At 36.1% G+C, this 25624-nt stretch overlaps 1 protein-coding gene across 4 annotated transcripts in view; it reads left to right on the forward strand.

Moving 5' to 3' along the window:
* PMS1 (PMS1 homolog 1, mismatch repair system component) overlaps nucleotides 1-25412 on the forward strand; it is a 98494-nt gene extending 73082 nt beyond the window's left edge. For 3 of the 4 annotated variants that reach the window (XM_067026450.1, XM_059052546.2, XM_067026451.1), the window contains 4 exons: nucleotides 12411-12893; nucleotides 16301-16431; nucleotides 20344-20504; nucleotides 25040-25412. In XM_067026450.1, the coding sequence (XP_066882551.1) occupies nucleotides 12411-12893; nucleotides 16301-16431; nucleotides 20344-20504; nucleotides 25040-25204 (940 nt within the window). In that variant the 3' untranslated portion in view covers nucleotides 25205-25412. The remainder of the gene's footprint in view (nucleotides 1-12410; nucleotides 12894-16300; nucleotides 16432-20343; nucleotides 20505-25039) is intronic. The other variant, XR_010839152.1, reaches the window with a different exon arrangement.
* The last annotated feature ends 212 nt before the right edge of the window (nucleotides 25413-25624 follow it).

Genomic DNA, 25624 nt, shown 5'->3' on the forward strand with positions numbered 1-25624 from the left:
ATTAAATTGGTCTCTAAAATATGTAACACAATACATAAAATTGTAACATTGTTGCAGATTTAATTTAGTGATGTTATCCTATTCAGTATAACTCAAGGCTTTCTTATAAAATCTTTTATTTATTGACAACTTACAAACTATGGTGGGTTTTGGGGGCTAGGTAAATAGGTGGTTTGATCTCTTTGATTAAAATAACTACATATTATTTGCCATTTTTAGATCAGATGATCTGAATAAATATTCCAAAAAAATATGAGGGGTGTTTCTAATTGACTTAGGGCACTTGCTTTAAACACAAAATATGTTTTGAGTGATTTAGCTCACAAGAAAATGAAAGAGTGCAATTATACTTCCAGTCACATATTATTACCTGAGGCAGTGGTCCCCAATCTTTTTGGCACCAGGGACCGGTTTCGTGGCAGACAATTTTTCCACTGGTGGGGGCCGGTGCGGATGGTTCAGGCAATCGTGTGAGCAATGGGGAGCAGCAGATGAAGCTTCGCTCGCTTGCCTGCTGCTCACCTCCTGCTGTGTGGCCCAGTTACTAACAGGCTGTGGACCGATACCGGTCCGTGTCCCGGGGTTTGGGGACCCCTGACCTAAGGCATCGCAATACTGTGTCAAACATCTGGAAAAAATTTAAATGTAACCTGTCATCCAGAGTTTATATTTGGTGATAAACTACATGGATACTTGACCAATTTTCTTTTCATTTTTCCATTAACTTTTCAATCTTATAAAGACACTGTTAATTTAAAGTAATAAAGACCACTATTAACACACCAATAGGCAAAACCTCCGCAAGTTAACTTCTGTCTTTTTATTTAAGTGGGGATGGTGGTTGTGTTTTGTTCTTTAATATATATCTGTAAAAGACAGATACTCTTATTTTAAACAGAGCCATAATACAAGTTGTTATCACTTTCTAAAACATGAATTCCTTAATCTTCATTGTTCAAATTTCTAATTATTTCATAAATGTCAAATTTTTTTAAAAGTTTATTTGAATTAGGATGCAAATAAGGTTCACACATTGTTAATTCTCTTTTGTTTTACATAAATGACACATTCATTTTAAAGATGAGAGCACTTGAGTTTTAATACAGTAAGCCCTCAAAAGTTGAATTGCATTGACCAGGGAGGTGATGAATTGAGAGCTGTCTGAGAAAAGAAAAAACAGCATAGATGTTCCCAGTTCTCATGGAAGTATTGACATTGGAACAGCTCAAGGTAGCTGTTCCCTTGCAGCCTCACACAATAGCAGGTATTACTCCAGTTTCCTTTCAGGGAATGTTGGCATTGTTTCCCCTTGCAGACCCCAAGATGTTAAGGTACAGGGGTTATGGTTAATTGGTCTCATCTAAAAATTTGTTAATCATCAGGCAGTATTCTGGAATTCAGAATTTTCTCTATTGCCATAAGGTATACAAAAGAGGCATTGTTGGTCAAGAGCAGGCCTCTGAAGCTACACCTGCGTTCTAACCTCACTTCCTCTCTTTGATAGCTTTTTGTAAACATGTGTGGACAGTATCTCCCGGATTGTTGTGAAGATTAAATGAGATATATTGTGTGTTATGATACAAGATAAATGACTAGCACATAGTAAATAATTGTTCATGATGTTAATTAGGGTTTTTAATCTGTGAAAAGGATATTTCTCTATTGTGATTGATATTATTTTTCATTTGCTTATTCAAGGTTAAATTTAATTTGGAGGCCAGAAATAGAAACCTGTGAAGAAAATATAGGTATCTTGGGATCAGAGAGCTTACTGTATGTCACAAAAAGCTCTATTAGAATCTTCCAGAGCCAGGGGTCTGGGAATCAAAATCATGATTAGTGAAAAGGTAGAGGAAAAATGTTATAACACAAGAATTGCACTAACTACCATTTATCTTCTGGTCTTTATCTTAGAATTCTTTCCATGGTCTTAAATTCTACAAGGAGTGTTAAGGGATATGAGAGTAGACTCCTGTTCTACAGATAATCAGTCTTTCCATCCATCCTTCCTTTTCTTCCCTTTTTTTTCTCTTGTTTCCTGTTTTTTTCCCATCCCCTTCTTTCCCTTTTTTCTTTCCTCCCTTGCTTCCTTCCCTTCCCGTCCCTTCTCTTTCCCTTCCTTGTTTCTTTCAGTTAGGAACTATTTACTGAGGACATTCTGTGTACAAGGCCCTATGTACTCTAGCTAGTCATTTCAGATACAGTGATAAATGATAAATAAAAGGTACTTTTACTACTCATAAGAGTGCCATCTAGTGAGGAAGACACTATTAAATAAATGTTAATCATAGAATATGAAGAGTTTTTAAATAAAAGGAACACAGAAGAGTTATGAAAACAGTTAGCAGTTGGGCTTAATCATATCTGTGGGACAGGAAATGCTTCCCTGAACAGAAATTAATCAAAATGGTGTAGGGAATTTTCTGTGTAGAAGGAACAGCACGTAAGAATGCCCAGAAGCTGGAAGGAAAACAGCATTATTGAGGAACTGAAAGATGCCCTTTATGACAGGAATGGATTATGGGGGAGTGTGATAAAGAGAGATGGGGTAGGCAGGTCAGATCATGGAAGGTTCAAACAGTTTTGAATAAGACATTGGATCCGGGTTTTCTACCAAGAGCTTAGGATAGACTTTGCAATAGAGAGTACCTACATTTTAAAATTTTTCCTTTCTGGATTTTTTTTTTCCCCCTTGTTTTCTTCCCTTTTCCTCTAGTGGATTAGAAACCACTGTGTCCTCCCACTGGGTTCTCAGTCAATTGATGTGAACTTGAACTTTCATTTGTAGTAGCTATGAACATATTTCTACTTAAAATAACTTAGAACAGTACTGTAATTGGGATATTATTGAAAAATGGTAAATAAACTTTATAATTACATGTAATCTTGAGACACAGAAACATTTGAATTGATTACCGATAAATCAGAATTAATATTTTTTGTTCAAGTTACTAAATCCCTTAATGATATAGAGTTGAAGATAACAGCTGTTTTTACTTAACATGTACTTAATACTCCTTTGGACATAACTTTTTATATTTCCCAAGGAACTAATTAAATTGACTTCTTGAATAAATCAAAAGATTAGTACCATATGTGAAAATTTGCACATCATAATTAATTACAAATGGTAACCTTCATCTTGAACTCATTTTCCACCGTAGGAGCAAAATCTTGAGTTTGAATGTCCAAGAGCTAAAAATACTTATTTATAGTACTTATTGAAGGTAAACTGTATTGAAAATTTTGTGTTTTATAATCCAGAACTTCAGATTCTAAGCAGAAATGGGAGAAAATAACATAAAAAATTATGAATGTGGCCTGGTCAGTAACCAAAAGAGGCATTTTTCATTCATCTAGTTCACAGCGAAATAAAGGCTTTTTTACATTCTCATCCAGCTAACATTTCTTTTTTACATTCTCATCCAACTAACATTTTTACAAAAAGCTATCAAACATATGTTTCAACAAACATTTGCTGAGTACAGATTACATAACATGCTTGCTTCTTGTGTTTTAGTCTCACTTTTAACATTTAATTCCATTGTCCCAGTAGTATCATTTTTATTTCCTAGTACATAACTACTCAAATTTCTCCTTAAAAATGGATATATATTATCTACAATAGAACTCATCCAGTTTCTTAAGAGTTTCTTAAGATTAGAAATAACATTTTCTAGTCTCAATTTTAAAACTGCATTTAAAGAATTTTTTAGCAAGGTTGCTCAAATAATTACCAATGTTTAGTCAATTGTGTGCCCCGTTCATTATAAGATAGGTGTTTCTTGATAGAAAATGATAATGAACATTTATTATCATTTACTATGTGCCAAGCACTGTTCTAAGTACTTAAAACTCATTTTAAACACAGTGCTGCCCAACTCCAGCCTAGGTGTGGAGAATTGGAAACTCTGAGGGTAGGACCCAGGCATCTCAATTTTTCAGAAAAGGGTTGATATAACCACTATACCAGACTGCTGTCTTTGGGCCCAGAAGTTTCATTTTACTTCTGTTATTGTTAACCAAAAAGAAAAGACCTCTTAACTTTTTACCCAGTATAATTTTTTAAAAAATAAATCTATTTATTTATTTTTTGCTGCGTTGGATCTTTGTTGCTGCATGTGGGCTTTCTCTAGTTGTGGTGAGCGGGGGCTACTCTTCATTGCAGTGCGCGGGCCTCTCATTGCAGTGGCTTCTCGTTGCAGAGCACGGGCTCTAGGCGCACAGACTTTAGTAGTTGTGGCACGTAGGCTCAGTAGTTGTGGCTTGTGGGCTCTAGAGCACAGGCTCAGTAGTTGTGGCGTGTGGGCTTAGTTGCTCCGAGGTGTCTGGGATCTTCCCGGACCAGGGCTCGAACCCGTGTCCCCTGCACTGGCAGGCGGATTCTTAACCACTGTGCCACCAGGGAAGCCCTTACCCAGTATAATTTTAAAAGGTCCATTACCTTGTTTGAAATTGAATTAAATTACATGGTTTGGATGTGTTCAGTTTATTTGAATTTATTTTTTTATTGCTGACTCTAAAATGAGAAATAAATATTAACAAAAAACATTTAGCTATGAAACCATTACAAATTTAATCATATAATTTTTATCTTGAGTTATTATTATAGTGACCTTAATTTTACTAATATATAATTATTAAAGGTATGTAAGTTTTCTTTTGTTTTGCTCAGGGAATTGCTTCCTCTATGTTGATGTTACAGCACATATTTAAGGAACTCTTCAGATCTGAAATTGACTCCTTATTTTATAGTTTGTTTCCTTTTTTTTAGTTGCCTGTACATTAAATGGTTTTTTAAATTGGGTAAAATTTAGCTGCTGTGAAATGCATAGATCTTAAATGTATATATAGCTCAGTGCATTTTCATATGTGTACACCGATGAAACCACCACTGCAAACAAAATATAGAATATTTCCATCAGCCCAGAAGGTTCTTTAATGCCACCTACAAACCAGTCTCCATTCTCAGCCACTATTTTGATTTCCATCACACTAGCTTGGTTTTTCCAGTACTTAAACTTTTTATATATAAAATCATAATGATATGTGTTCCTTTATATCCAGCTTCTTCCCCTCAACAAAATATTTTTGTAGTTTTCATTCATGTTTGTTGAATGTATGCATATAGTTTACTCTTTTTTAATCAGTAAATAATAGTTGTATAAGTATACCACAATTTGTTTTCTCAGTCTCCAGTTGATGAACATTGTGTTCTTTCCAGATATGGGATATTATGAATAAAGCTGTGTTGTTTAGTTTCCAAATATTTGGAGTTTTTCTAAATATCTTATTGCTACTGAATTTTAATTAATTTTGTCATGGTCAGGGAAAATACTGTTAGATTTAAATCTTTAGAAATTTATTGAGAATTATGCCCAGCAGCATATTTTGAAGAATGGGCACCTAAAAAGAATCTGAATTATGTAGCTGTTAGATGTAGTGTTCTAAAATGACAATTAAGTCAACGTAGTTGATAGTATTGCTAAAATCTTCTTAAGCCTTTACTGATTTTTATGTTTTGGTCTAATTCTGTCAGTTCCTAAGGGAGGGGCATTAAAGTCCCCAACTGTAATTCTGGATGTGTTTCTACTTTTAGATCTGTAATTTTTTGCTTCACATAGTTTGAAGCTTTGTTGTTATTAGATCCATGCACATTTGTGATTGGTATACCTTCCTAATGATTCCCTTTGGTCATTATGAAATATTCCTCTTATCTGTGGTATTATTTCTTGTTTTGAAATGTATTTCATCGTATATTACTATAAGCTGCTCTTATGCTTATGATTTGCATGGTTTATCTTTTCCATTCTTTTACTTTCAAACTGTCTGTCTTTTTTCCCCCCATGCTATCTGTGTAACTCTTGTACACACATATAGCTGGAATTTGCTTTTTTATTTAAGTGGACTGCATTTTAATTTTGCTGTACTGGATAGTGCTTTATGTTCCTAGATTTAAAATAAATTTTAATTACTATAAAGGGTTTTTTTAATCCTTCATTGTATTTTAGTACCTTTTCCCCTGAGAGTTAGTGGTGTTTTGATAGAAAAAGATTCCATTGCCCATCTCTTCTTGGTGCTTTTCCCTAAGAAATTAGACCAGAGTATTGCATAGGACATTGATTAAATACTTGAAAGCAGCTTGGCAAATTGTGCTTAGTTCAGATTAGCAGAATAAAGAACATTGTACTTATTTCAGTGTGCAAAAGCAAAAGTAAATGTGAAAGTGAAACAAAAATATTCAACTATACTGAAGGTGAAGGTGTTCTGACAAAGTGCATTTTCTAAATGTTAATAATTTTTAAAATATTAGTAGTCACTTCATTTAAAATATTAATGTTTTAAATTTTTAGGCATCTACTGTTTTTTTTCTTGAGATATAATTGACATACAGCACTGTATAAGTTTAAGGTGTACGCACAATGATTTGACTTACATACATTGTAAAATGATTACCACAATAAGTTTAGTGAACAACCATCATCTCATATATATACAACATTAAAGAATTAGAAAAAAATATTTTTTTCCCTTAGAACGAGAACTCTTAGGATTTACTTTCTTAATGCCTTTAATATACAACATACATTGATGTTACTTATATTTATCATGTTTTCTTTGGATAAATACCCAGAGGTTGAATTGCTGGATCATATGTTAGGTCTAGTTTTAATTTTTTGAGGAATCTCCATACTGTTTTCCATAGCGGCTGCAGCAGTTTACATTCCCACCGACAGTGCACGAAGGTTCCCTTTTTTCCACATCCACACCAAGTTATTTGTTGTGTTTAACATTTCTTACAAAGCTAGTTTTGTGGTACTGAACTCTTTTAGCTTTTGGTTGTCTGTCAAACTTTTTATCACTCCTTCAAATCTGAACAAAAGACTTGCTCGGTAGAGTATTCTTGGTTGTAGGTTTTTGCCTTTCATCACTAAATATATCATGCCATTCCCTCTGGCCTTCAGAGTTTCTGCTGAAAAGCCAGCTGATAGCCTTATGGAATTCTCTTATACATAACTTCTTGCTTTTCCCTTGCTGATTTTAATATACTCTCTTTATCTTTAATTTTTGCCAATTTAATAGCAATGTGTCTTGGTGTGGTCCTCTTTGGGTTGATCCTGTTTTGGACTATCTGTGCATTCTGGACTTCCTGGATGTCTGTTTCCTTTCCCAGGTTTAGAGAAGTTTTAAGCTAGTATGTCTTCAAATATGTTCTCTTCCCCTTTCTCTCTCTCTTTTCCTTCTGAGACCCCTATAATGAGAACATTAATATACTTGACATAGAGACTCCCAGAGGTCTCTTAAACTGTCCTCGTTTCTTTTTATTCTTTTTTTCTGTACAGCTTCAGTGATTTCCACTACTCTGTCTTCCAGCTCACTGATCTGTTCCTCTGTATCATCTAATTTACTGTTGATTCTTTCTAATGTATTTTTCATTTCAGTTATTGTATTCTTCATCTTTGTTTGGTTATCTTTGTATTTTCTAACTCTTTGTTAAAAACTTCTAACTTCTCACTGTGTCTGTCCATTCTCCTCCTGAGTTCTTTAAGTATCTTTATGATCATTACCTTGAACTCTATTGGGTAGACTGCTTATCTCCACTTTACTTAGTTCTTCTGGGGTTTTATCATGTTCCTTCATTTGGAACATGTTTCTCTCTTGCCTCTTTTTGCCTAATATGCTGTTTTTATTTCTATGTATTTGGTAGGTTCATTCCATTTCCCCCTCTTGGAGAAGTGGCCTTTTGTAGGAGACATCCTATGGGACCCAGTAGCACACTCCTGTCTGGTCACCAGAGCTATATGCTTTAGTGGTGCCCTGTATGTGGGTTGTGTGGGTTCTTCTGTTGTGGTGGGCTGGCTACTTACTGTGGGTGTGCTGGTGGTTGTGGCTGTCCCCCATTCCAGTTGGTCGCCATGCCCTGCCTTATACAAAGGGTGCTGGCTGATGGTGGGCAGGGCCAGGTCCTGGTATGGCCAGTGGAGTCCTGGTTACTGGTGTGGACCGCCCACAGGTAGATGGGGCCAGGTCATGAGTTGACTGTCTGTGGAGTCCTGGGGGGTCCCGAGGCTAGTCCTGGCCCATTGGTGGGTGTAGTGGGGTCTCCAAGTGGCTGGCTGCCGGCTGGGGTTCCTTGATCTAGTGTCCGTCTGCTGGTAGGCAGAGGTGGTTCCTGACACAGCTTTCTGTATAGTTGTGGTGTCCCAAAGCTGCTGTCGGCCTGCTGGTGAGTGGGCCCAGTTCCTGACATGGCTAGCTGTGGAGTCTAGGGTGTCCCAGGGTAGGTATTGGCCCACTGGTGAGTGAGGCTGGGTCCTGGGGCTAGTGCCAGCACACTGGTGGGCAGAGCTGCATCTTGGGGTTTCTGAGTACAGGGCTTAGAGTTTCCAGGGCTGGTGTATGGGCCCAGACCCAAGATGTCCTGGGTCTGTTGTCTTAACCCCTGGTGGGCAGAGCTGGGTCCTAGGGTTTCCAGCTACAGGGCCTTGTGGGGTCCTAGAGTTGGTTTCTGCCTGCTGGTGCCAGGACCAGTTCCAATGGCTGGCTGAATGTCCCAGGGCTAGTGCCCATGCACTGGTATGGGGAGCCAGATCCCGGGCCCTTTGGTAGATGGGGCCGGGTCCTAAGGGGGCTGTTGACTTGGGCCCTGTGGCAGCTGGCCTGCTGGTGTGTGGTGCTGTGTCCCTGCCCAGCTAGCTGCTTGGCCTGAGGTGTCCCAGTACTGATGCTGACAGGCTGGTGGCTGGGGGCAGGACTGCATCCCAAAGCTAATAAGCTAGAGGGAGGAGTCCAAAATGGTGCTTACCAGCATTGGTGCCCGCATGGTAGAATGAGCTCCCTAAAATGGCTACTGCCAGTATCTATGTCCCCAAGGTGAGTTCCATTTGCCTCCTGCCTCTGGGAGGCTTTCCAAGATCAGCAGGTGGGTCTGACCCAGCTCCTTTCAGATTATTGCTTCTGCCCTGGGTGTTGGAGTGTGTGAGATTTTGTGTGTGTGCCCTTTAAGAGTGGAATCTCTATTTCCTTCAGCCCTCTGACTCTATTGAAAGTAAACCGCACTAATCTTCAGAGCCAAACATTCTGGGGTCTTCTTTCCTGGTGCAGGACCCCCGAGCTGGGGATCCTAATGTGGAGCTCAGACCCTATGCTCTTTGGAAAGAAGCTCTGTGATTGATATCATTCTCCTTTTTGTGGGTCTTCTACCCTGGGGGTATGGTCTTGACTATACCACAACTCCGTCCCTCCTACCCACCTCGTTGTGGTTCCTTCTTTATATCTTTAGTTGTAGAAGATCTCCGCTAGTCTTTATTTCATTCTAATTGATAGCTGCTCTGTAAATAGTTATAATTTTGTTGTGCCCATGGGAGGAGGTAAGCTCAGTATCTTCCTACTCCACCTTGTTGGCCACACCTTTACATCTCTGGATTTTGCTTTTGAAATTCAGTCTGGCAGACTCTGCCTTTCAAATGCAATAGTTAGTCCGTGTAATGTATTAATTGATATGGTTGTGTTTTGGTCTACCATTTTCCTATTCCTTCTCCGTTTTGTTCCTCTGTTGCTCCTTGTTTTGGGAGAGAGGCAGCAGCCTCTTTAGGGTTAAAAGAATATAATTTCATATTTAATTTTAATTCCTCTATTGGCTTTGCCTTATTTTTTGCTCTGGGGAGTACATTATACATCCTTAATTTATCATAATCTACTTAAGAGTTAATAGGGTACCATTTTAGGGACTTCTGTGGCACAGCGGTTAATAATCCCTGCCAATACAGGGGACGCAGATTCGAGCTCTGGTCCCAGAAGATCCTATATGCCGCGGAGCAACTAAGCCCGTGCGCCACAAGTACTAAGCCTGTGCATTAGAGCCCACAAGCCACAACTACTGAAGCCTGCACACCTAGAGCCTGTGCTCCACAAAAGAGAAACCACCACAATGAAAAGCACGTGCACTACAATGAAGAGTAGCCCCAGTTCGCCACAACTAGAGAAAGCTTGCGCGCAGCAACGAAGACCCAGTGCGGCCAAAAATAGATAAATAAAGTTAATTAATTAATTATTTTAAAAATAGAATACCATTTCACATAAGCTATAAAAATATTTCAAGTATAATTCCACTTACCACCCCTGTCCTTTACATAGTTGGTGTCATATATTTTACATCTACGTAAAAATAAACCGCAACTTTAAATATTACTTTTAAAATTTAAAGTTATCTTTCAAAGAAATAAGAGAATTTTTCAAAAGATCTTTGGTTTTTTTCCTGTTTACCTACATAGTTACCATTTTTGGTGCTCATCATTTTTTCCATACATCTGAGTTTCCATGTGGTGACATTTCTTAATGTAATTATGCTGGCAACAGATCTCAGCTTTCTTTTTGAAAATGTCTATTTCACCTTCAGTTTTGAAGTAAATTTTTATGGATATAATTGAATTCTGGATTCTTATAGCAGTTAAAAGATGCTATTCACTGTTATCTGGCTCTGCATTGCTTATGATGAGAAGTTATATCCATCATTTGTTGTGGTGCTCCTTTTTGTAACATCTTTTTTTTTTTTTCTCCTCTGTACTTCTAAGATTTTATCTTTATCTTTGGTTTTTAGCAGTTTGATTCTAATGTACTTAAGCTGTGGATTTCTTTGCATTTTTCCTGCTTGGGGTTCACTGACCTTCTTGAATCTGTAAAATGTTGCATTTATCCAAATTGGGTAATTTTCAGCCATAATTTCTTTGAATATTTTTACCCTATTATGATTATTATTATTATTATTATTATTATTATTGGCTGCATTGGGTCTTGTTGCTGTGCACAGGCTTTCTCTAGTTGCAGCGAGCGGGGGCTACTCTTCATTGCGGTGCAAGGGCTTCTCATTATGGTGGCTTCTCTTGTTGTGGAGCACAGGCTCTAGGCACACGGGCTCAGTAGTTGTGGCTCACAGGCTCTAGAGCATAAGCTCAGTAGTTGTGGCTCACAGGCTTAGTTGCTCAGCAGCACATGGGATCTTCCCGGACCAGGGCTAGAACCCATGTCCCCTGCATTGGCAGGTGGATTCTTAGCCACTGCACCACCAGGGAAGTCCCTACCCCATTACTTTTATATTTTTTATCTGGGACTCGAATTACATATATGTTAGGTTGCTTGTTTTGCCATAAGTCACTGAAGTGTTTTTCATTCTTCAATCATTTTTCTCTCTGTTCAGATTGGATAATTTCCTTTGATCTGTCTTCAAATTTCCTGATCCTTTCTTTTGCCATTTCTTATCTGCTGTTAAGTCTACCCAGTGAATTTTTCATTTCAGATATTCTGTTTTTTAGTGTTAGAATTTCCATTTCCATTTGGTTCATTTTATAATTTCCCTTCTCTGTTGAGATTACCCCTTCTAGTCTCTCATTGTGATCCTCTTTTTCTTAAGTCCTTAAATATATGTAAAAACCAATTAAAAAAAAATTTTTTTGCAGTTCCAACATCTACATCATCATCTTGAGGTTGGTTTTTAATGTCCACTTTTTCTCTTTACCATAACTCACATTTTCCTTTTTTATTGCTTGAGTGGTAACTTTTGCTCGTATAACGGACATTGTGGTTGATATGTTGTAGAAACTCTGGATTCTGTTATCTTCCGAAAAGTGTTGGGTTTTGTTCTGCCAGGCATATAAATTGCTGACAGATCACCTGGAGCTTGGGGAGACTTTGTTTTACACTTCCTTATGCAAAGACTGTTTAAATTTTGCTCTTAGTCCTAGGGCAGCTTCCTTAGTTCTAGAACATAGTTTTTTGTTTTGTTTGTTTCTTTGTTTTTGTTTTGTTTCCTTACCCCTAAGATGTGAGATGTAGCCCTCCTCCAGTTTTAATTGAAAGCCCAGTGTGTTTTCCAAGTCATCTAATTATGTGGAATTTAAACTCCAAACTCTTGTTTCTGCTGCAGCAGGGAGCCACTGAAATCTCTGTTTAGCTTATTTAGCCTTCTAGTGGTTATTTTCCCCTAGATTCTCACACACGGGATTTTCTCCCTCAATTTCCAGTTGATTTGGAAGCAGGGAGTTCTGTGTTCTGATGAATCAGTCTAATAAGAGTGCAGCTTTCTGACTGAGTTCTTGCTACTCTCCCTTAATGCTCTGGGGACTGCCCTCTGGGTAAAAGTGGTATAAATGTGGATCTCTTTTTTTTTCAAGGGGTGAATCCATTCCAAATTCTGCATGCTTTTCATTGCTCTTCAGTGCCTATTTTAAATGGTTGATTTCTGTATTTTGTTCAGAGCTTATGGTTATATTAAGGCGGGTTAATCCAATACAAGCTCCTTTGTCATTACTGAACCTGGAATGCCAGCTCTTTATTTTTTATAAAATTTGCTTTGGATGGTTAATGTATTTCTCATTATGACTTCATTAGTTCTTTTTTATCTCTATTCATAGATACGAAGAGAAGGCTACTAAAGACTTGGAAAGATACAATAGGCAAATCAAGAGAGCCATTGAACAGGAGTCGCAAGTATCGTTAAAAGATGGCAAAAAAAGGATAAAACTCACCAGCGCTTGGAATTTGGCACAGAAGCACAAGTTGAAAACTTCATTATCTAATCAGCCAAAACTTGATGAGCTCTTTCAGTCCCAAATTGAAAAAAAAACACAAAATATTAAAAAAGTTCAGATCCCATTTTCTATGGAAAACTTAAAAAAGAATTCTGATAAACATAGGAAATTTGACTTAGAAGAAAAGGACGAATCTTACTTGATCCACAATCTCAAGTTTCCTGATGCATGGCTAATTACATCCAAAACAGAGATAATGTTATTAAATCCATATAGAGTGGAAGAAGCTCTGCTATTTAAAAGACTTCTTGAGAATCACAAACTTCCTTCAGAGACACTCGAAAAGCCAATTATATTAACAGAGAGGTATGATGAAGTAATATAATTTTTTTTTACTCTAAAAACATTTATTGAAATTGAAGGTAAAAAGTTGAAAGTGTTTCCTAGCAGGGAAAAGTGGTATTTATTTAAAGAAATTTTTGTAATTTGATTTCAAATATTTAATGGAATTGCTTTTAAATAAATAATTTTAGAATATTCTAGATAGTTTACTTCTGCAGTTAATAAATATCAAGCTCAGTTCCCCCCTGTACATTAGTGATTTCCCCAGGGTAATCCTGACATTGGATTGCTATGACTCTTCTTCATTGTACACTCCTTGTTTTAACATTTCAAACATATACCAAAACAGAATTATACAATGAACGCCTTTATCAACAATTATCAAGATTTTGCCACATTTACTGTATCTGTCCTTGATATATATATATATATATATATATATATATATATATATATATATACACACATGTATGTTTTTCCTTTTGCTAAAGGATTTAGAATGATTCCCATCCTTAGAATTTTCAGTATGTCTGTCTCTAAAATGGCCATTTTCTTAGCCACAATGCCTTTTTTCATGTGTTACACAATACAAATTCCTTGGAATTGTTCCTCATTGTCTCAGAATGTCTTTTTATAGTTTTTAAATTAAGTTTAATTTATATCTAAACAAGGTCCAACCATTACATTTTGCTTTGTATTTTAAATCTCTTCTAATAGCACATCGTTAATGTATTGTGGATTCTTAGTCGCTTGTTCATTGGAATATCCCATTGTCTATTTGTCTCTCTTGCTTGCTTGTGATGGTGTTTAACTTGTTTTTCTCTCTCCCATTTTTAAATGGAAGTTAGCTCAGGAGAATTGAATAGATTTAGATTCTACTTTCTGGTAAGACTGCTTAATAAGTGGTGCTATGTACTTCATATTTCATTACATCAAAAGGCACTTATCACTGGGTTCAGCTGCTGACAACCTGATCTTCCATCTTAAAGTTCCCTGATAACCTTTCCATCTAATGGTTTTATCCATTGATGATTGTTGCCTGAAATAACTTTATGATAGATTGTAAAATGGGGGTATTTCCTTTTCATATCCTATGTGAGCAAATTGTTTTCTGTAAAAACAAATAACTGTTAAATAATCTACTAACATTTCACTTTTTTGTACTTAATATTTCTTTTTTAGTCTGACATAGGTAGAAGAAATTATATTTATGACAAAGGAGATAAAAACCTGAAATTAAAAAGATGACAATTTGTGGGCTTCCCTGGTGGCGCAGTGGTTGAGAATCCGCCTGCCGATGCAGGGGACACGGGTTCGTGCCCCGGTCTGGGAAGATCCCACATGCCGCGGAGCGGCTGGGCCCGTGAGCCATGGCCGCTGAGCCTGCGCGTCCGGAGCTTGTGCTCCTCAAAGGGAGAGGCCACAACAGTGAGAGGCCCGCGTACCGCAAAAAAAAAAAAAAAAAAAAAAAAAAAAAAGATGACAATTTGTTTTGAAGGCCAACGTTCTGTTTCAGACTTCCAAGAATAAATCAAAAATCATTTAAAAAATGTATTTAAACCCTTGTGTTAAAGACCCTGCCTCCAGAAAGAAAAACAGGGCCAGAACCAAAAACACATTTGATAAAGCTATCTTTTTAATTAAGGCAATAGTAATTACAGTAACTAAAGCCCAGTGTCTTTCACAGTATTCTTTTAAGACTGGCTAGGAAACTGTGAAAGAAAGAATTAAAAAGAATTAATACAGCCTTAGGCTTAATTAAAACAGTTCAAAAATCTGATAGTACTTTTCCTTTTCTTCCCTTAAAAAGAGCTAGGGTGTATTTGAAATTGTATACTCCACTGCTTTTCTAAATGGTATTCGTAAATTTTCATTTAGATCTCAAAAATATTTTTGTGCTTTATGAATTATAGGTTTTAAAAAATATTCTTCTTTGTGACATTCTGTTATTTTAGAACAAATACATTAAAAGTTATTATTTGGGGTCCATAATAGCCTGAGAATAAATCTTTCTTATTTGAACATGGACAGCAACAAAGCTTAATTCAAAATTGTTTTCACCTTTCTTCTGAAATATGACATCCCCATCACAGTTAATAATATAAGTTTTTTAAAACTGAGTCATAAAGAAGGTAATTATGGGTTGGGCTCAATTTTCATTTCAGAGTTCTAATGCAGGTTGTGTAGTTTCTCTCTCAACGGAGTATATAATTTAGAGATTATAAAATACAAAGAGCTCAATAATAATAACAATAATGGCTCATATTTATTGAGCTCTTACTATATGATAGGAACTTTACTAAGCCCCTTGCTTTCATGATCTTATCTTCACAATAACCTTATGAGAGTTATCCACATTTTAACAAGGAAACAAACACAGAATGTTAAGTAACTTACCAAGGTTCATACAGTCAGTTTATAAGCAGTGGATCCAGCATTCCAATCTTGACAGTAACTGTAAACCCTGCACCACTAATTTCTATACTATATCATTATCACCACCACTACCACCGCCACCAGTTCTCAGATTGATCTTCTGAAGTTGGGTTAGACCAGACAGTGCACATCTGCTATATAGCCAAAGTTCTCCTCTCCATGATGTCTGCTCTTATAGCCAGTGGGGTCCTCAGCCTTTCAGAGGTGATAAGCAAAGACATCATCTATTCATTTAATTTTCAAGGGGTACAAGATTTTAATGAAGAAGTAGCAGCTCATCATCCTGCACTGGATAGAATATAGAACGGTGCCTTATTTACATAGGTGTCAACTGTAACCGACACATTACTGTAAGTAACATGTTATGAAGCACCTGACCAAGCCTAAAACCAACATGAAAGGTTAATTTGTACCCTAGATAATCTTTGGCCACCTCAAAATTTTGTTTAGGGCTAGTACCACTCAGCGTATGCCACCTTTGGCAAACATACCATGCCTATAGTATACTGGAAGTATCTCTCCCAAGCCCTGAATTACTTTTATAAGTTCTTGGGAGAAAAAGATACATGCTTATCTTCTTATTGAAGAAACCTTGACTAGCAATAGACTATTACGCAGGATGGACTACATCAATAACTTGACAATGTGTCTTTGTAAATAAAGGTATAAAATGGCGTTATTTATAAATAAAGTTTTCATTTGTATTACAGAGAGTACTTTTTAAATTTCACATTTAGGTTGTATAACATTCTAGAAGATAGAAACTGTCTTTTGTGTCTATTCTTCCTCCTTTCTCTACACTGTATATATGGTAGGTCTATGAAGTATTAACAGATGTAAAAAAGTAAAGTTTCTCACAGGGCTTCTTATACCTTTGTATTTTGGTTAGTGATAATAACACTTTTTAAAGGGCTGTCAGATTAACTTTTCTCCGTAAATTCTCTTATTTCATTTTACGTATTTAATAAGTTAAAGGGCCATAATTTCTTTTTCAGTCTTTTTAACGGATCTCATTATTTAGAGATTTTACATAAAATGACTGCAGATGACCAAAGATACAGTGGATCAACTTACCTGTCTGATCCTCGTCTCACAGCAAATGGTTTCAAGATAAAATTGATACCAGGTATGATAATGTGGTTTAATACTTTCTGACTTGGAAAAATAAGTCTTGTTCCAAAAGTTACTTTTGGGTTTCGTAATTTACAGATATCACGGTATATTTTTGTCTCACCAAAAGTACAGTGTCAGCTTTGTAAAAACAGTCATATTTCAGAAAGATCACCTCTGCGTGAAACAAGCAAGTTTAGCAACTCTTTCAGTTCATTGCCTTGTATTTTAGCATTTCCATAACTAATCAAGTAATTGTAATTTTTGCCATCCTTTGTCACAATATGCAGACTGCCTGCTGTCTAAATTATTAAATACTCCTTCGATGATGAAGCAGAAATAGACATGTAGGGTACTAGAATTGACTAACAAAATTAAACATCTCTTTTCCTTTTTTAAAAGCATTTACTTGTTTTGCCAATTAGATGTGTAGCATCAACAGTCTTACTATTTGGAGAGTGGATGATTTGATTCCATGGCTTTGCTAAAAAACCTGTCATAATACTGTTTGCTTACTGTGGAAATTCTCTAGGTGGGGAGAAAAAAGAAAATTCTTCTGGCTAGGAGACTTCAGTTTTCCTGGCTGGCCCCTTCTCTGTTCTTTCATAGTTTCCATACTTAACTGCTTCTGCCCTAGCGACCTAGGCCAGTCTTGTCCTATTACTTTGCTTTCATCTGGTATCAAGCAGCACAGAGGTACCAGGAAGAGTGATTCCACTGTCCCTTCCCCCACCCTCCCCTAAACTTGCCATGACCAAAGTGTACAAAAACAAAACAATGTAGAAAATTTTTTAAGGAATGTTTTATTGAGACATGAAAAGAGAATAAGTAAAAACAATGTACAAAACCATGAATGGAATATATACAGAAAATGCTTTGGTGTTCCAAACTTTAACTTTATTGACTAGCAGTTTTAAGAAAACCTACCCAGAACTTCTTTCCTCCTAACCTCAATCCTGGATATTTCAATTTGGAGTGAAGAGTTAGTCCAAATCCCACCTCTGCCATTTAAAAACACGTGTTCTAGGGAAAGTCAGTTGGCCTCAGTGTTACCTCATCAATAGCAACTAATAATTATGTGCATGGCAGTAGTCTAAGTATTAAATGTATTAATTCATTTGATCTTTCTAATAGCCCTGTGGTTCTGTTACTGTGCCCCTTTTTTATAAATAGAAAAATTGAGGCATGGAGAAACTAAGTTTGCCTAAGGATACAGAATTAGTGGTAGAACCAGGATATGAACCCAAGCAATCTGCCTTTAAAACCAACTCTTAACTAATTTATATTGATTTCGTATTTAAATTGATATATTTACTTCATGAAGTTGTTAGCACTAAACTAGGTACTTAGGTAAATCAGTGTAGTACTCGGCAATGGTATGTGTTCAAATATTCTCTTTTCTTCCAGCACCCCCTTTCTGACCTGAACTGACTTGTCATTTTTTTGGTCCTCCTAGAAATCTTTCATCCTCAGGACTTCTGATATTTTTAAAAATTCATTTGAAGTGTGAATCAAGGAGTTTATGTATGTGTATGTGTGTGTGTAGCAAGATATTTTTTTCTTAATCTATTTTCCTAATTAACTATGTGGCATTGGTGGCAGGTACTTTTTTTTTTTCATGAAAGATGTTATCACAACAATTTTTTTTAAGTTAGGATAACTACCCTGTCTGTTCCAAGAGCATGTTTGTTTTTGAGTTACCCAGTAAGTTTCTGTGTCACAGATGTTTTCAGCTCTCAGCTTGTAGAGAATGTTTTTTTTTGTTTATTTGTTTGTTTTTTGTTTGTTTTTTTGTTTTTGTTTTTTTTGCGGTACGCGGGCCTCTCACTGTTGTGGCCTCTCCCGTTGCGGGGCACAGGCTCCGGATGCGCAGGTTCAGAGGCCATGGCTCACGGGCCCAGCTGTACTTTGCATGGCACCAAAGATATAAAAATGAATAAGCCAGTCATCTGCTAACTGACTTGATTTGATTGGAATTAACTTTACTTCGATTATCATCACTATTTCTCTTCTCAGTAACAGATCAAGTTAAAGGCATTCGGTTTTTTCTTCATTTTTTTAAAACCATTTTTTCATTCATTAATTTTTATATCATGTTTTCTTAAGGACCATTTCTCCGTCTTTTAGTGAGAGTTTTGTTGTATTGGACTAACTTTTGATCACCAGTTTGCCAGTTGTCATAAAACATCTATAGATAAAAGCACTTGAAGGAGGAAGAATACCTCTGGCTTTAAGGAAAAAGATTCTGAATGTGACCCTAAGAACTTTGCTTGTTAATGAGAATAGCTTTTGTTCTGTATCAATAAGAATTACACATTTTAGGAACTGAAAACTTGTCAAACCACTTGTTGAAGTATTTTGGGGAAATTTGGAAGCATTTCACAGAATTTTATGGAAACTTCTTGAACGTGATTCCAAATGTCTCTAAGTTTTCCATATCTAAATTTTGCAAGCACAGATATTAAAATATTGCTCAGTTTCCTTTTTTGTTGCCATATACTTTTTACCCATATCCACAAATAATTCTGTGAAATGTGTATAATTTCCAGCATTCATGTAGACAGTATTAGACTTTTCAGTCAAATCATACTGTAAATGGTATAGAAGCAGCAATAGTGAAAAGTCTCTTGACTGATAAATTTTACTATCTGTATAAAAAGATGTGAACTGGAATATTCTGCTACTTCCTCTTTGCCTATCTAAACCCTGTTTCAAGTCCCATTTAAGTTCCCCTGGTTGCTCAAACTCTCATTTTATTTTCCTTCACTGAACTCTGTATTGTACTCCTTAACACTTGATTATGTATCTTCTTATATTATTCTCCAGTTGTTTCCAGGGAAGAACATTAGGATGCCTTCTCTGTTTAGACCACCAGTGCATCTGCCATTCAGCTCAAGGAACTAGTCTGAACTGGTAGGAATAGGGTCGTTGACATCTCAGGACCTGAAACTCTTCAAGCTACATCACTCTTAAAATTTTTCCACTGATAGCTACCACTTATCCAACATGGGACTACCTTTTTTTTTTTTACTTATAGGTACTTATAGGTAACATTTTGTGGTCTCCAATATTAAGAACACTGTTACACAGATATAACCGAAAAAAACAAATTTCTCCTAAAATCAAAAATGCGTTCTAAAGCCAAATTTGATGCTTGGGAATGTATGCTGTTATGGATGTTTTACCCCATTACATATCCACTCATGTTCCTACCTTTTAGTTTTATTTTAATCACTAAATTATTTAAAGTAGTTTAAATAATAGCTAATATGTCAGATATAAACATTATTCTAGTAAAATAAACAGTATTTCATTTCCTCAAATTGCTAATATATTAATAAGTTACTATAGTGGTATCATTTTGTAGTTTATATGTGTGTTTATCAACACTTTGTACACCTTAAACTTACACAGTGTTATATGTCAAATATATCTCAATAAAGCTGGAAGAAAATAAGTTACTATGTGAGTATTTTTATAATAACCTGTTAAGTTAAACTAATCATAGAAATAATTCAGATTTTTAGATATTAAACCAGTAGGATAGAATTTGAACAGCAGCAGTTGTTAAAACATTTAAACCAGTTTTATTTTAATACATAATAATGGGGCTCCATTTTCTCTCCAGAGAAATGTTCTAAATAAATGTAGGGCACAGAACAACAGTAACTGAGATTAAATTAAATGATGTAAAGCACATGTGGTTTCTTTGAGCACTTACGACTTAATGTGAATGTGAAATCCTATGTGAAATTATTATTTGTTCTTCAACTAAGGAACAGAACTTTTTCCTGACTCTGTTAAATTCTAATGAAGGTTAACTAAATATTTTAACAGTGATTTTGTTTTTAATAGACATTTTCTGGAATATAGTTTAAACAAAACTAACTATATCTATATGTGGTTTTATTTATTTTTTTTCTTTTAGGAGTTTCCATTGCTGAAAACTACTTGGAAATAGAAGGAATGGCTAATTGTCTTCCATTCTATGGAGTGATGGATTTAAAAGAAATTCTTAATGCTATATTAAACAAAAATGCAAAGGAAGTTTATGAATGTAGACCTCGCAAAGTGATAAGTTATTTAGAGGTATGCATTATTAGCTTATGTAGATTGGCTAGGTTTTAAGATACTTAACTTTTCCTTAATAGTAAATGGTTTCAAAATAGTAAAGTTTTTATAAGGCTTATTATCTGTTTGCAGGAGGAAATACTATTTTTAAAAAAACTCCATTAAAAGTTTCACATCATGGACTGGTTGTGGTAAACTCTATCATGGATCCTTACTATAACGTTATTTCTTGAATACATATTGAGGAAGAGCCTTATGCATTAGACACTTTGTGAAGTGTTTTGTTTTGTTTTGTTTAGAAGGGATTCAAAATTGCTCCACCTTGATACCAAACACTTGTCTAAAAAGAACTGTAGGGCTTCCCTGGTGGCGCAGTGGTTGAGAATCCGCCTGCCGATGCAGGGGACACGGGTTCATGCCTCGGTCTGGGAAGATCCCACATGCCGTGGAGTGGCTGGACTCATAAGCCATGGCAACTGAGCCTGTGCGTCCGGAGCCTGTGCCCCGCAACGGGAGAGGCCACAACAGTGAGAGGCCTGCGTGCCACACACACACACAAAAAGAACTGTAATGTGATTTTAAGCCCTGATCTCTTCAAGAGCAAAAGAGGGCAGGGGGAATGAAAAAATGTAGATTATTGAAAAAAATGGAAATTTTCATTTTCTAGCAGTATCTACCACAAATGAGAAGTAAAAGTGGATTAAAACATAAATTCAAAAGTAATAGAGGATGGAGGCAGGTTATAAAGTTTTAAATGTCCAAGTGCTGGGCATTTGGTGGTAAAACAATAGTGATTGTCTCTATATTGAGGTTCTGTCCCTCAAGGTTAACTGGTGTTATTTTGAACTTTAATAAAGTTTATTTTCTTCCTTTTAAAAAATGAGTCATTTTTGTTTAGACTGTAATCATGGTGGGCCGTGAATGCTGAGGGTCAGATTTCCTCAACAGGAAAGTCCATTTTTTACCCTTCCTGTAGGTTATAGTCAGTAGCATTCTGTGAATACTTCAAGAGGTTTGTCCTATGGAACTTGCCAACCTATTTTGGAGGTAATTCAACATTGATAGTTTCTAGGGACCTGAAACTTTTCTTGTGAAGGAGTTGGTATAAACTAAATAAAGGTTGAGGGAGTTGTGGGTAGTGTTTTGTGTATCGAAGAACCACATGGGAAGAAGTAAGATTTCAGAAATAAGAGGAAAAAATGGTAGGGATTAGTTACAAATACTTTTACTAATACTGTACCTCTCATTATGTTAAGGCAATAGTGGATGTGATTCTTAGGGAAGACAGTCTAAGGTAAAAAGAGAACTGTCAGAACCATAGTTACGCTTCCATTGACGGTCAAGCTGAATAAGATGAATCGAAGATACAGATAGAAGAGTAAAAGAAGAATCAAGGGAGGAGTGGATATACAAATCAAGGGAGGAAAGAAACTTAAGAATAAGTAGTATCACATTCTCTATAGAGTATAGTTGCTAGAAGACCAGCAGGTGTGGCTACTAGATGGCAGTTATATCCTTGAAGAGAGCCATAACGGAAAAGTAGTAGTGATAGTGAAAGAGTGGGAGCAGTGGTGAAAAGTGTAGGCAGGAAGTTACATGGTGGTGAAGGGAAAAAAAGAGAACATGTTTGTATTGAATTCATTGAAAAAGTCTTACAGTAAAAGATTGAAGAGCAGATGTTCCAGAAGAGGCAGGAAGGGAGATGAGTTAACAATATAAGCTTTAGAAAGGTGAAACCATTCTCTGAATCAAGAGCAGAAGAGGGGAGAGCTTTAAAGTGAAAGTAAAAATATTTTGAGGTAAACGAGAGAAGTCATGTATGATATATGTGGTAATGAAATAGGAGAGGTTATCTGCTGAGAGTGAAGAGGCTGGGGAGGCACTTGAGGATTTGAGTATATTGGAAACGATGTGAAAATAAGAGCTGCAGGTACTTCAAGAGAAGGTTGATTAGAGAAGAACAGGATATTCAAATGACATTAAAGGCTCATAAGAGCTAATATTGGTATTGGATCCAGCCAGCAAGTTTTGTGATTCTCCAACAATGCTCGGTAGAATTTATCCAAGGGTAAGGATTAGCAAGAGGAATATGGTGTAAGAACAAAACAGTGAGTAACGAAATTTGAACACATAATATATATTAGAAACTGTTTAATCCTAGAAGGATATAAAGATGAATTAGATTCTAGTAAGAACCTGCCCTTAGATTCTAGTTGGAATCTAGAGGGAATGCAGGAAGCAAAGCTAGAGATAGTATCTTTAATGCTTCACTAACTATTCATACCTGAAGTATGGAAAGATGACAGAAGGGTGCTGGTGGGCCAGGAGAATTAGGAAGGATTGAGGAGATTAAAGGTCAAAGTGAAGAAGAATAGATTTAGTTGGAATAAAGGAAGTAGGATGGTTTGAAAGATAATGGGAGAGAGTATGTGGTTAGAATAATGTTAGTATTCAGGATCTTTGAAGTACAACAATTTTTGAAAAAAATAAATCTTAAAACAAGCCAACATCACTAATGCTGTTTTACCCCCAAACTGTCAGTTTTCCCTATCTCAGAAAACAGCACTACCATACCAAAAAGTATCCTTGATTCTGCACCCCTTATAACCAGTCCATCAGCAAGTCTTGACTTTATCTCCAACTCATGTCAGGAGTCTTTTATAACTCCCTCCATCTCCACTACTATCTCCCTAGTCAAAAACTCACCAGGGATTGCATTGAATCCATAGATTGCCTTGAGTAGTATGTTCATTTTAACAATATTCTTTCAATCCAAGAACATGGTATATCTTTCTATCTGTTTGTGTCATCTTCAGTTTCTTAGATTAGTGTTGTAGTTTTCCAAGTACAGGTCTTTTACCTCCTTAGGTAGGTGTACTCCTAGGTATTTTACTCTTTTTGATGCAATGGTAAATGGGGTTATGTTCTTAATTTCTCTTTCTGATAGTGTATAGAAATGCAACAGATTTCTGTATATTAATTTTGTATTCTGCAAATTTGCTGAATTCATGATGAGCTCTAGTAGTTTTCTGGTGGCATCTTTAGAATTTTCTATGTATAGCATCATGTCATCTGCAAACAGTGACAGTTTTACTTCTTCCTTTCCAATTTGGATTCCTTTTATTTATTTTTCTTATCTGATTGCTGTGGCTATGACTTCCAATACTGTGTTGAATAAAAGTGGTGAGAGTGGTCAACCTTGTCTTGTTCCTGATGGTAGAGGAAATGCTTTCAGCTTTTTACCATTGAGTATGACGTTGACTGTGGGTTTGTCATAAATGGGCTTTATTATGTTGATATACGTTCCCTCTGTGCCTACTTTCTAGAGAGTTTTTATAATAAATGGATGTTGAATTTTGTCAAGAGTTTTTTCTGCATCTGTTGAGGTTATCATATGGTATATATTCAATGGAATACTACTCAGCCATTAAAAAAAAGAATGAAAATTTGCAACAACATGGGTAGGCTTGGAGGGTATTATGTTCAGTGAAATAAGTCAGACAGAGAAAGACAAATACTGTATGATATTACTTATATGTGGAATCTAAAAAATACAACAAACCAGTGAATATAACAAAAAAGAAACAGTCTCACAGATATAAAGAACAATTTAGTGGTTACCAGTGGGGAGAGGTAATATAGAGGCAGTATAGGGTAGGGGATTAATGATTAGCTTATAAAGTAAGCTACAAGGATATATTGTACAACACAGGGAATATAGCCAGGTTTTATAGTAACTATAAATGAAGCATAACCTTTAAAAATTATGAATACTATATTATACACCTGTAACTTATATAATATTGTATGTCAGTTACACTCAATAATATATATATATAATTAATTTTAAAAAACAGCTCTCACCAGGACTGCAGTGATTGCCTGCAAGACTCCTGCTTCTCTTCTTGACCTGCCTCAAGCCATACTTCACAAAGTAGCCAGACAGATTGTTTTAAAATGTGAATGTCAGGCTTTTGCTTAAAAACCCTCTGGTTACTTCCCTGTGCATTCAAATTAATACCCAAATTGCTCACCCTGTCCCAAAGGGCGATCTGGCCCCTGCCTAACTCCTTTTCTTGTTCATCTCTTCACTTTAGTAACTCTGCTACACCCACACTGACCATTCAGTTCTTTCTGTTCCCTCTGTCTGAAATGCTTTTCTTTCCCCATCATCTTTGCATCATAGTTCCTTAAATTGAAGCTTAATTGTCACCTGGAGGAAGCTTTTCCTAATCACACAATCACTCTGTCATGTTGCCCAGTTTAATTTTGTGCACTATTAGTCACTGAAATTTTCTTTGTATTTTTATCTTTCTGCTTCTCTGCACTAGAATGTCAGTTTCAGAAGAGCAAAGATCTTGTTTGTCTTGTTCTCTGCTGTATTCCTAGAACCTACAGCAGTGACTAGCACATAATTGGTGTTTAATAAATATTTGTTGAGTGAGTAAATAATGAAAGAATATAATCAATTTTCTGTCTTCCTCCTTGCCAGTAAAAACCTGTTTTCTGCTTCAGGGTATATCGCAGTAAAGTGTATGGCTTTCTCTCCACAGGGAGAAGCAGTGCGTCTGTCTAGACAGTTACCCATGTACTTATCAAAAGAGGACATCCAGGATATTATCTACAGAATGAAGCACCAATTTGGAAATGAAATTAAAGGCTGTGTTCATGGTCGCCCATTTTTTCATCATTTAACCCATCTCCCAGAAGCTACATGATTAAATATGTTTAAGAAAATCTGTTACTATTGAAATTGATATGGTCATAAAATAATGAGTTGGGGTTTAAACTGTCTTTGTACTATCATGTGTCAAATGGTTGTTTTATAAGTAAGGATTCACTGGCCTGTTTGTATATTGAAAATATTTTCCAAAACTGTAAAATTCTTAAATAAACTAATATAGACTATTAATTCATTTTATTCTCAAGAACCAGCCTTCATAATAATTATTGGTTGTTAACTCCAAATTGAAAAATACTTACTATTCCTGGGTGGTTGATTTGCTAGATTCTATGGATCTAATTGTATCCTCCAAACTTGTACGTTGAAGCCCTAACCCACAGTGTGATGGTATTTGGAGATGGGCCTTTTGGAGAGGTAATTTGGTTTAGATGAAGTCATGAGGTGGGGCCCTCAT

Source organism: Kogia breviceps, chromosome 2, assembly GCF_026419965.1.
Source record: "Kogia breviceps isolate mKogBre1 chromosome 2, mKogBre1 haplotype 1, whole genome shotgun sequence".
NCBI classification, from domain to species: domain Eukaryota; kingdom Metazoa; phylum Chordata; class Mammalia; order Artiodactyla; family Physeteridae; genus Kogia; species Kogia breviceps.